The sequence below is a fragment of the Orbicella faveolata genome, unplaced genomic scaffold, assembly GCF_042242905.1.
Source record: "Orbicella faveolata isolate gen_17 unplaced genomic scaffold, um_ofav_v1 contig_24, whole genome shotgun sequence".
Lineage (NCBI taxonomy): Eukaryota > Metazoa > Cnidaria > Anthozoa > Scleractinia > Merulinidae > Orbicella > Orbicella faveolata.
In genome coordinates this window covers 23,674,906-23,687,658 of record NW_028301552.1, presented here as the reverse complement: position 1 = coordinate 23,687,658, position 12,753 = coordinate 23,674,906, and the positions used below count along the sequence as shown (strand labels likewise).

General features: G+C 40.1%; 2 protein-coding genes across 2 annotated transcripts in view; one reads left to right on the top strand and one right to left on the bottom strand.

Annotated features, from left to right (window-relative positions):
- The first annotated feature begins 947 nt into the window (after positions 1-947).
- LOC110061073 (uncharacterized) lies at positions 948-8,538 on the top strand. The gene is made up of 5 exons (XM_020767933.2): positions 948-1,303; positions 3,544-4,895; positions 5,389-5,598; positions 6,228-6,520; positions 6,835-8,538. The coding sequence occupies exons 1-5, from the start codon at positions 1,084-1,086 to the stop codon at positions 7,538-7,540; spliced, it is 2,781 nt and encodes a 926-aa protein (XP_020623592.2). The 5' UTR covers positions 948-1,083; the 3' UTR covers positions 7,541-8,538.
- The window catches only part of LOC110060575 (tubulinyl-Tyr carboxypeptidase 2-like), a 20,457-nt gene continuing 16,101 nt past the window's right edge, over positions 8,398-12,753 (bottom strand). Inside the window, exons 7-11 of the mRNA XM_020767394.2 lie at positions 12,668-12,713; positions 11,213-11,292; positions 10,261-10,344; positions 9,591-9,661; positions 8,398-8,913 (exon numbers count right to left, since the gene is read on the bottom strand). Coding sequence (XP_020623053.2) covers positions 8,856-8,913; positions 9,591-9,661; positions 10,261-10,344; positions 11,213-11,292; positions 12,668-12,713 — 339 coding nt within the window. The 3' untranslated portion in view covers positions 8,398-8,855. The remainder of the gene's footprint in view (positions 8,914-9,590; positions 9,662-10,260; positions 10,345-11,212; positions 11,293-12,667; positions 12,714-12,753) is intronic.

Sequence of the window (12,753 nt, the reverse complement as noted above, 5' to 3'; positions counted from 1 at the left end):
ACCAGAAGAATTATCACCACTTTACTTAGGTTTCCGCACTCTTTCTTCTCTTTGTCAAGTTATTTATTCAAAGGTGTTAGCTTTTTTTTTTTAAATATGGGTTCAAATTTTGCTCCATGGTCATCACCAGAAAAAAAACCCATTTCTTCTGGCTTCACCGTCTTCAGTTGTAAATCTTGTATTGTCAGCAGTTCCACCCGTGTACTGGGTCGTGTTTAAGTTCACGCAGAAACTGAAGCACCGCCAATGATGGTCAATGATGTGAATGATGAACAAGAGTCGCTATCGGTTAGCTATTGTTGTGTGGAGTAATTTAGTGCAATTTAACGTGGAGTTCAGCGTTGTAGATATTCCCGGTTAGTTTTACCAGTGGTGCAAGAAATAGCGCCATGACATGATGAACTGGGTGAAGTAGAGGTTTCTGCCAGTTTACATAATATAACTGCAATTAGCATAATCTGTTTGTTTTTAACAAAGTTAGTAAAACCCTAAAACTGTCCAGTTCGAGTTGGAAAGCGCGCAGGTTGAGGCTAGTAAATGTCCATCTTAAACTGTTAACTTAATTTATCGTAGACACCTTTCCACAGTCTTAACGAGATGCAAACATACTACCATCCAAGTAAGCCTTCCCTTATATTTGTCAAATAAAACTGAAAATCGATGCAAGATTGTAAATCGTGTGAAGTATTGTTGTCTCGACTGGCAGATTAATTATTTGTAGTGTTAAACAGTGATATGAACTCTTTTGTTTGCTGTCGTAGTTAGCAATGGCTCCAATGTCTATCATGCACGCGAAAACCTTAATAATTACTTCCCACGTGCGATTCCCATGGCGACGCACCAAAAGTGGCATTATAACTTTTACATATGAAAAAGTTACGTCACATATTTTGAAAGCAGTCTGTTCTTACTTAAGCCGAGCTTTTGTTATGTACACAATTATTCTATGTCGGTCTCTTGGGAGCTGGTGTTGCTTGGAGCTGGCTGAAGTAGTTTGTTTGCACATTTAGTTGTTTGCTGTCTTGCGGGGTCTCGTGGCCATACACATGAACTACATATTACTTTGAGAGCATTGCAATCAAAATGACAGTCGGTTTAACGGACTTGTTGGATCTAGCCATTAGTCCGCAAATCGGACCTGTGAATTTCTTTCATTTACGGAATCTTCTACACACTATTGTAGAACATTTTGGTATCGGCGAAATAGACGCACAGCAAGCAGAGGTCAGAGGTCCACAGTCAATAAGATCTTCATCTGAAGCCTCCAGCAGCGTTGATTCTTCGGACAGCGAAGAAGATGAAGGTTGGTATTTTCAAGGATATGTTACGTTTGGCTGTCGCTTTGACGAGCAATTTTGAAGTGGATCTAAGAACTTATAACTTATTACAGTTATCTCAGTTGTACGGCATTTAATATAACAACTATAAAGATCTTTGCAGTGTTACCTACCAAGTTGTCTGTTTTCAAAGTAGAACGGTATGGTTAAACGCGAAGAACATGGCTTTTTCGTAATCGTGCATTCCAGTCGCTTGCCTGGCCGGTTAATTATTTCTTTTGTTTGTATTCACAGCATGATGGGTACAGTAATCAAAACTTATATTGTGTGTTTGTTTTCGAAATAAATAAGGTCCTCAAGTCTTTTTAGTTTGTTTCTCCGTAGTCTTATGTGTTCAGAATGTGTCAAGTATTTGCTGATCAACACGTTTTTCTCTGTGGCAACTCCAGTTTTATCCCGAGTTTTATTTCCAGTTATAAAGTAATAGGAGTCGAAAAAGAGAAATAAACAAACTCTCATCACACAGATAACTAATCTACTTTTGCATAGTCTCCCCGGACGTAAATACTGTGTACATGAATTGTCGCCATCTTCAACTGAAAAAAGGATCCACAAGGAATCTAGACAGCCTTATCATTTCTACGAAACTAAGGTGCTCAGTAGGAACTGAATGTTCGTCGCACAAATGCAAAGAGACGTTGACTTGTGAGTTGAAACTGAAAGTCACCCGAGAGAGTTAAAGCTCAACTCTGAACTGCTCTCTTATTCCCGAATGCACCTGATAAGTTCAAACGTCAGTTTCTCCGGTGACAAGAAAAGCATCACTTAGGAATTGGACTTACAAGTTAAAACCAGGCTAGTTTACATGTTCAACGTAGACATTAGGTTTGATGCAAGGTGCGGGAAATGGCGAGACCCGGCTGAATGCAGTGTGCAGCAGAATCGTTGTTAAGTTTAAAAAATCGATGAAAAACCTTGTTTAAGTTGATATGCCTCCTTTTATTTTAATTCTAGACAATAATCACCTCTTCAAGAATGCAATACTAAGTTACTTCTAAAACGCTGCGCGTGCACATGTTACCGATTGCACTTGTCGCGCACGTGAACATTCTCGGGCACATGATTTTTTTTACGCTGTAGTATGGGACCAGCGAGTCAGTGATGTGTTCACACAGACCTTGGCCCACCTTCATAACAACGTTGGGTTGAACTCCCAGGGCGAGCGACCAAGAGCCACCGTACCACATTGTAGTAAAATGAAATCGTCTCAGTTCCTGTTTAAAATGGACAATTTGCAGGAAAAATCTTAACTTCATATTTTCGAGCTTTCAAAGTCGTGTTATAACATAGCGAGCGCGCTAGTCCTACCTAATTCCTATTGAGCCATCATGAACGAAATCTCTATATACGCACAGTACGGCCGTGCGTATATAACATGACGTGTGCCGTTTCAATTTCGCTGCAAAATTTCCGTTGGGTTTAGTGCAAGTTTCCCAATGTGAAGATTATTCTGAACAATCCAAACCCTACTTTGAGCCTTTGACTTTTGCCAAGCTAAGATGTTTACTTAAACTTGAGTATTTTGACCTGTTTGTCTACATTTCCTTTGAGTATTTTTGACTTTGTTTGCCTAGTACATTTTCATTATAATTAATTCGAAGAAACGAATTTTTCATTGACTATTTTAGAAACAAGGTTAAGCGTTTCCGTTCAACTGTTACTCAACTGATTGTGGCGTGTTAGGATCCTAATGACCTTTGTTTTCCTTCATCGTACATCGTGAGAACTTTGTAGTCAATCATAAACAAAACATGTTTTAACGCCCAAGTTGTTGTCGCCACGTTATAAAAGAATTGGTTCATGCTTTTAGCTGTGCATATATCGAGTTATGGATGTACTTGGGAAGTTTGGAGAGCACTCAAAAAGCTAGAGTTGCTCTCGGCTATCGCCTCAAGCAACTCTTACGCTTCTTTCGTACCCTCCAAACTTCCCGCATGCCATGATCCATAACTCGATATACGGACGCTAAGCATGAACCAATTCTTTACTGTTACGTGAAGAAATGATTCAATTTTGGCTCGCTAAAAGTTAATTTTTAACGGTGTTAAAGAACTAATTATATAAACGGAAGAGGTTACGATCGTCTTGTAAAAGGATTGGGATCGATCGAACAAGGATCGAACCAGTCCAACTTTTTTTTCTGTGCATGAAAATAAGTTAATCGGTCTAGATGTTGACACGACTGTCAATATTTTTCTTTGCTCAGAAAGCGAAGACGAGTCTGCAGACGATGGTCACGTGAGCGAAGAAGAAGTGACGCAGACCATAATAGATGAAGACGGACAGGAAAAGACTGTCACCGTTATGGTTCAAAAGCCACCCAAACCAAAGAAACGGCAGTCTGAGCTCACCGACCAAGATGGCAACGACAAGGACGGTGAAGAAAAGAAGAAACGTAAGGACAAAGACAAATCAAGACATAAAGACAAAGACAGCTCAAGAGAGAAAGACGGGAAGCATTCAAAACACGAGAAAGAGGGTGACGAGAAAGACCACAAAAAGAAGAAGAGAGACAAAGATAGAAGTGGTTCATATGGCGGTGATTCTGTGTACGGAAAGAAAGATGACAAGAAAAAGGAACGTAGAATGACAATGGATGGACTATCTGAAGCCCCAGAGTTGATCAACATTAACCGCAGGTTGGAGGCAGCGGAAACAGGGATTAAAGGTCTCAGGAATATCATTGACTCCATGGTAAATCAGGTGGACTTTGGTGATGAGGTGGGTGGAATGTTAAAGGCGCAACTTGACCAGGTTCAACAACAGCTTAATAAAGTCGAACTCGTTCCTGAAGGGGAAGCTGCAAAGAAGGAAAAGAAACGGAAAGGATCCAAGGCCAAGGGGCCCCAGGACATGCCCCAGGACATGCCCCAGGATGGAATCATCACTGAAGGATCTCAGCAAGGCCCAGGAGCTGTTGAAGGCCAGGGTCAGTCCATGAAGGTGGTCCCTGTTATCCCACCACCTGATAGGATGTCCCAGGATATGCCCAAGCTACAACCCGGTCACCTGCCTTCAAGAAAAGACGAAAAGCGCAAGATAAGCTTGCCAATGAGAGGGGAGCGGCCTCCCAGTCAGGGAGAGAAAGCGCCGCTAAGAAAGCGCACCACAATGGAAGATCTGAAGTTACGTAAGAAGGCACGAGAAGAAGGCGTGACTATAGAGGAGATAGAGGCACGAGAAACAGCTCAGGAAAGCAAGAAAGAGAAGAAGAGTAAAGAAAAGGAGAAGGAAAAGGGAAAAGAGGACGAGAAAGAAAAGGCGGACAAGAAGAAAGGAGAGGAAAGCAGTTCTGATGAGGAATCTATTGACTCAGAGGAAGAGAGAGAGGCAATGGAAGAAATGATCATGGAGGAGATTGAGGCAGCGCTGGAGAACACCGACGATCCAGAGGCTCAAGCGTACGCTTTGCGCCTCAGTATTGAACAAATAAATAACATGAAGAGAAACTTTGCACAATCACAGGAAGAGTTTAAAAAAGAAATGGAAAAGAATAAGAGAGCCATTGAGCTGATCGCTAAGGATTTGGCCGCCTTCCGCTCTGCGAGAAAAGCTCAGGTGAGCAGTTGATTGTTTGTCTTTATTTTAGAAGTGTAGTAGTGCTGTATAGTGCTGATGCCGAACATTATATGAATTCTTATTCAAAACAATCGCTCGCTGTGGTTCTGAACAGGAAAATGTTGATAAGGTACGGTAAGGTAAGATAAATTTATTTAGCTTATTAATGAGGTTACAAAATTTATTTAGCTTATTAATGAGGTTACAATAAGGAAATGAAATGAAATTTGGGTTTTGATCTAGGGTAGCTTTATCGATCGATCAAAGAATCAGTCAGCTATAAGGCAAAGTAGGTGTTGAGTGACGTATTCTGTCAGACTATCTATCTATATATAGTACACAAAGCAAACTTTACTGGTCAAAACTTCATTTTTCTAGAGTGTTCTTTCAACTAGGCCAGCAACGAATCAGGGTTCCTCCTATCTTTTCACTGCAGCCCCGAACGCTTCAATGTTGTAGATCACGTGCAATTATTCCTTTGCTTTCACTACAGGACGCCGAAGGTTTCAATGCTGTACATCATGTGCATAGTATGGTGCTTGAACTGCAGGCTAAACATGAAAAGCTGGTCCAGACTACCGCTGAGCTGGTGAACGAGTACAACAGGCGCGAAAAGAGCCTGGAGGAATTGTATGGTTCAATTGACAGGCTGGATCAGAACAAGGCTGATAAAAAACATGTCAGCCAAGAAATCGGTATTAAGGTAAGTCAGACGCCCCTTCCCGTCCGGAGGGTACTCCCTTACGTCGGCTATATAAGTAAGTGCGGCCCCGAAAGGTATCGTCCTTAGCCGTTTTGGTCAGAAATAAGGTATCGATTTTGGCCATTTTGGTCTAAAATAGGGTATGGTTTTTGAATTTTAGCCTTGAGTTGGGTATGGTTTTAGAAGGAGCTATCCTACCTAATAAAAGCGGCATATAAACTTTGCTTTTGACGTCGGTCTGAACTAGGGAAGTAATTACAAGGTAGGTCTGAAACATGGTATTGATTTAAGGGTCAGGTCTTAAATAGTGTATCGAAGTTTTGGTCAGGTCATAGATAAGGTAGAGAAAATTGCAAATTTTTGTCATAAATAGGGTAAGGGTTTTGGGAAGCTGACCGCACACAATTCACACCTATGGATTAGCCATTCCCATCTCAGCACTTGCTTGTTTATCAGATGCAAATTTCTAAGCCAAAGGACGGACAGCGTATGGTGCATGGTTCCAATTATCGTTACTTGTTTGATAGCCGATATCAGAGGGAAACCCAAAAGTTGCTAGTGGACGTATAATCGGTTAGCTACCAAATTACGTATTTCATTACGTGTGTTTTATTTGTCCCTTCTTACAGGCCGACAAAGGAGACCTGGAGTCTAAAGTGAGCGTGAATCAATTTGATGAGAGCTTCAACCTGTTGGACCGCGGTCTTAGTGATGCGCTGGAGAAAATGGAGAGTCAAATGAGTATTGAAGATGCATTGAAAGAAACACTGCAAGAATTACAAAGCAAGTTGCATCTCAAACTCGATAGGCAGGAGCTGGATTCTCTCCGAGATCAGCTGGAATCACGCATCAGAGAAGTGCAAGTTGTACGAGCCACTGTGAAGGAGAAACCTGATGATGGAGAGCCAGCCGGATTTAGGAGGTAAAATCGTTCAGTGTCATCGTTTATTGTCTTGTACAGATGACAGTACGACCTGTTATCATGGTAAACATTTGCAAAAGTGGAATTTTCAACTTTTCCATTTCTTAAAGGGACTTTAAGGCGTTTTTTTCCGTACAATAATTTGGTAAACAAATTTACTTGTCGCGTCCACTATGTGTTAATCCAACCAAACTGATAATGTGGTGTTGGGCTCAATCGCTGGCGTTGACGTGAAAACGCCAGCGATTGAGCGTTCTTTGTAATCTTTAAATTAATATAAATTGTTTTAACCTAATCATTTATTTTCTTCTCAGGAACAAGACGGAGAAAGTTCATTGTATATCATGTGACCGCCCGTTGGAGGTTCAACCGGGAGGAATTGGACCCAACATGCCAAAAATCCAAGGTTTGCCAGGGCAGAAGTCTTCCAAACCCTACACAACTTTTGAACTGGAACACATCCGCCAACATCAAAAGATGAACATCGCTAAGAAACCTCCCGTCATAGGGGCTGACCTTGGTTACCAGGCACAAAAGCTCAAGAATGAGGTGATGGCCATGACAGGTCTCGTGGATCTGATAGAGCTGCCTCCTTCCCAAAGGTACTGTGGAGGCTCCCACACAATCATGCATCCATTCCGCCGATCTTTCAAGACAACGGGGTCTCATTTCAACCAATATGTCGTTATACGCGAGGACAGTGACGCCTCTGTCACATTACCTCGCCGGGACTTCATAGTACCACGCGACAGCAATCTAAAACGATACATGAAACCCAAGCTACCCGCCATAGGGCAGTCCAATACTCGAGAACCTTCTCCTCCTCCAGAGTACATGGCAGAGTATAATGATCGGCCCCTCAGTGCCCCGGCCACCCCTTCAGTGGGTCAAAGGCGTAAACTCAGCTCGCCCCAGGTAATCGACGAACCATCCAATTCTCCACCTCTGAACGAGGCTGCATCGCCCGTCGAAATGGAGAGAATATCCGTTACAATACCTTCTCCAGCCGAAGAGTCATAACGTAACTATTGCATTAGGTTTAAAGAAGCTAACTTGCAAAGGTTATGCTATTGTGAAAAATGAACTTGTAGTACATCATTAGTAGATTGGTTTGTAGTTGGCTGGAAGTGTGATTGGTCTGAAATATATTACTGTGGGCGTTTTCCTACCGACGCAAATATTGCCGACTTCTCAAAACGGGGCTAAATGGTAAGGAAATTTCCTGAGATGCGAACCATTTAACCGAAAATTCCGGAAATTCTGCGGCCAAAGTAAAAAAAAAAAAGTTTTCCAAAATTTCGGTATACTTTGCGTGGTTGTCTTCTTCCTTTCCGGAAACTCTAGGTGCTGTTCCATTCGCGCCACTGGAAATGTTAGGAAATTGAATCCAGAATTCTCGGTCCGATGGAATGCGCACGGAATTTTGCAGTTTACCCTCAAATTTCTTGAAACTGTCGCAATCAAGAAAGCACTGGGTTTTTAATGTAATCCGCAAAGGCGTGTGCAGTCATCACTTCTTAGGAAGTACAACTGAGAAACAAAATAAGCTGGCCAAAAGTTCCAATTGTAAATATTCAGAAATATTTAATTTTGATTCTCATCCGACTGTTTACCTTGTATTTTATAAAAATCAATGTTTAGTTCTTGTGTATTTCTTGTAAAAAAGACTGCTTCCAAGAACCAACGATAACGTGCTTTAGCGCGGTTTTGTTTTCGTTGTTAAACCCAGAGAAAAGGAAATTTTACCTCTGTTGATTGTCACATATTCATTACTGAAATTGCGTGAAAACTATCTTACATAATGTTGACTGAGAATCTGAAGAATTCTTCTCTTGTAAAGAAATGAAAGTACACGAGCAACAAATGTTTGAACGAGGTCGGGGATTTGTGTGTTTATTTATTTATTATTTATGTTTTGTATTTTATATTTATTTATAGTATTTTGTTTTCTTGTAAAGAAATTAGTGGTATTTAATTACAAAGAGTTGGATTAAAAATAAATATTTGCCTTTGTTGAAGTCTCTAAACGCCTGGTTAATTCTTCCAACACTCCTAAATTCAGCAACAGTTGACAACACTCGAGTAAAGGAAGTCCATTAGTTCTCAGTGTCTTTGCAATAGCCTCGATGCGATGTCGATTCAGCAGAAGACACGCTGCGAACAATACTGTATAATTCAGTTCCATCCACTGAGGTGCAAGCAGGACAGGCTACAGGTGATAAGTGGATGAATCCCATTTCTACTGTCATTAAATAAGGAGTTGTTGAGTGGACCCATCTTAGTAACACAACATTGTGTTAAAAGATTAATTGACAGGTGTCACGTCAAGACGTCGTCATACCCTCACATGATATGTCTTTGGCGGGCTGCACTGTTTGGCCCTGTCCTTTCGCCTATTAGTGTGAAAAAAAAAAAGCACAGGAAATAAATTCTCTTCCTGTAAAAAGGTAGGCGAAGTCTGAATACGAGCCAAGTGGCCCATCAGGCCGGTGCTTATGTTCACCTATGAAGTGACTAGGAGTATTTCCAGTCCCCCCTGGATGAGACCCCCAGTTGTCGGCACCCATTTATACACCTGGGTGGAAAGAGGCACCACGTGAGAGCAGTGTCTTGTGAAAGAACACAAAGCAATGTCCCCAGCCAAGCCTCTCAAACCATAGGCGAGCACACTAACCATTAGGCCATTCATACATACATTCTCTTTCTGTAGTGTAAAATAATCAATCGAGTAAGGTGAGTGTAATGGTACCCAGCCTCCAATACATCTACAAAATCTATTTCTCTGAAAGGAAACGTTTTCAGTGTTTCCATAGTTGTGAGAACACATAAAATGCATTTTTGGGAGAAAGAAATAAACAAGACAAACAATGCCATAGAAACTCAAGGCATAGGCCAGTTGGGATTGTCAGAGGTGTTTGGAGTCCTCCCAAACTTTCTCATGTTTCTATAAATTAACACTTTGCGACAGTACTGTCATCTCTGTTTTATAGTTTAATATCAGTTCAAACCTAATCAATGACCACGATGTAATCTGTAAATGGAGCTATAGCAACAAAATATCTCCACTTACGGTGAAAGTTGCGTGAAACCTCCAGTGGGATTGTCAGGTTTCCTTGGTGAGCTGATATAGTACGGATGATACTGCAAACCAAAAGTATCCATGTGCTTTTTAAGTAATGCGATGAAACCAAAGGAGGAAGAAAAACAGTCAATAGACTACCCCGAGCTTGAAAGCACTTACAGGAGGTAACAGTGATTTTGGTGTCCATCTATTTAAATTAGTTAATCTAATTATTTTTTTAAGCATTCTTTTCTATTCACTTCAAATCCACTCATTTCCTATTGATTTTCCTCCTTGATACAAATAAAAATAAAAATGCTTAAAATTCAAGGTCCGGTGCTAAAATGAATGAGAAACGTATGAATGAACGCATGATTATACCAACAAAGAATTTCCTAAAGTAAATGCTTATTTTAGGCTGTAGAAGAGATGGTCTAATGCATTACCGTAAACTTCCGATAGTAACGACCCTCGTGACTCTCAGAATTGGCAGCCTTTGGGGTTCGTTACTTTTTTGGGGGAGTTGATACTTTCCAAAGTTTACGGTATGTTAATGTACATTTTTATTCTGTTTTTTATAGTCACTGGTGGGGTGGTCTAATCCAACACTTCCTTATCCTTTACTAACAGAAAATGATCCAAAACGAAAAGACAGTCAGACCACGAAATGTTAACTTACCGAGATTCTGATCTCTCTTGAAAACCTATCCAGAATGTTTTTCATTTCAAGTTGACTTGTCTTCAGAGGGCTCAGTATTAGGTACTGCAAAATACACAAAGAATAACATTGATGGTATAGTAGTTAAGTTATGTAATCTTTAATACACATTATGCACATGTAACAATATCAGTAGATGTTCATGAGAACTTGGAAGTTTCCATAAACATTGTACTTAACGTTTTCTTGAAGGGGGTAAAGGATTTATACTGGTCCATCACGACTCACTCCCCAGTATTTGATCAGGTTGCTATCCACTCCTCCCTCCCCCCCCCCCCCCCAAAAAAAAAAATAGCCTGGGTCATGAGAAAGAAACACAAATTGCAGAAGGGAACTGTGAGAGGAACACTGAGTGTGGTAGTGATTTCCTGGATTATCATACGTTGAGAGAAGACAAAGAGACATCGAGAGAACTGTGCAGGTGTGAAATTACATGCACATGCAATGAAAGAAAATGTTCTGGCAAATTCTCGAACAACCATAATAGCATTTATATTGTCCTTCAAAACTAAAGATTGTACAGCTTGCAAATATTGGCTGCTGGTCACCTCTCAATTCATAATTCTTGCAATCAAACAAGCTTGTTCCACCATCACATTACTTTACAATGTTGTACATGGCTTACCAAAGTTCTAGTATTGATTGGCAATTTGCTTCACTTGAGTTAAAAGTTCTGCATTTTGATTTGATTGAGATTATTTGTTTGAACATTAAGAGGGAAAATAAATGCCCAGTGGTTGACTGTTTGTTTTGGCATACTGTCTATACCTGAATATGAAAATCATTGAGCTCATTTGATGTTACTGCCACCACTACTGAGGTGGTTCCTTTCCTTTAAAAGTTTTGTTCTACAGGATTATTTCTGGAGCCAATCATAATTTTCTGCTTTTTAAGTTGGTAGGAAATGGCTTACCCTCCACTGAATTCTCTCACAGCTGTGGATATCATGAACTACAGGCAGACTTAATTTGATTTTCTTCACAGTATGGAGGTCTGAAAGAAATAAACTAGGTACTGAATTTTAATTCACTACTTTTGGGAGGCAGCAAAATTTACCATTACATAATGTTGTGGGAAACCAACGAGCAAAATAATAACATTATTTGCTATATATTGCTGTCACTATATCGCGTGATCTGCCTTATTACCAATTTGTAATCAACCAATCAGATGCCTTGGCTACAGGCCCAATACCCTGCATTGCAATACATCAATACTTGTTCTTGTATGCAATTGGTCTAAACATGTCACATGATGTAGCCAAAACCTGGGGAATATCAGAAGATATCTTGCAGTTTTAAAAATGTGTGTTATAGATTCATATGACTGTTCAGTTTTGACCCAAATTGAAATTGTTAAATTGATTAGCAGAAAATCTTTTGACTAGCAATGTTTTGAATGCCTATAGAATTATTGTGATATTTAGTGGAAAAGAGGTAAGGGGAAGAACCCCAATTGGCACAAAAATATGCTTGCATATTTGTACTTAGACATTATCAGTTCCTTGAAGCTCACAATTATTTTATTTTGAGGTTTGTTTATGGAAAAGTGTTAGCTTCTCGGAACAGATCATGTCTTAGGACAAAAGAATGTCTACAGAAATATTCTTGAGCCAAATGACTGGTATTGTTCATATATCAAGTCACCTACTTGATAATCATCAGATAAATACTTACTTCTGCTTTATTGTACCTTTTCATACACTTCACCAGCAAACCATAAAATTCTGGTTATAAGCCCCCCTCCTCTGAAAAAGGCCCTTCTATAAATAAGTATATACATAAAGAGGGTGTCTCAAAAACTCAGACGTAAAATTCTCAGACCTCCTGGATGTCTTGAAAACTCAGACCCAAAAAACTCAGACCTTCTGGGTGTCTTACAAACTCAGACCTTAAAAATGAAACCCCTTTTTTTTTGCTTCAAACAACAACCTCCCTGCTTCCTTTCCTTAAGTGTGCCTTGAATGGGAGTGTTGTTCCAAAGAACACACAACATCTTTTTATACTGCTGGATGACAGCCTCATCAGGTTATTTTGAAAAAGTTTTTACACCACTTATCACACCCCCCAGCCCCTATTTATAAACCCACCCAAAACCATTATGAAGTTGTATAAGCCCAGAGCTTATAAATGGAATTTTCTGTATAAGGTTTGTAAATTTTGGCCTCTCCATGGGTATTTTGGCTCCACTGTATCTCACTAAAATACAAACCATGGCTAGACCATTGTTGCCTGATATGCAGGTGCAAACGTGCACCATAAAGCTATGATTAGGTCTAAACATGCTTGCTTAACATATTTTTTGTGTTGATAGGATAACAACATAAAGTCTGAATTACTGCATGGATTGTTTTCATCAGTTTACGTACAATTGTTATACGACTTCGTAAAATCTTCTAGCAACTCCCAGAGGCTCTGTTGAAAGAAGAAAACTACCTTAAGCACTTAATTTCTA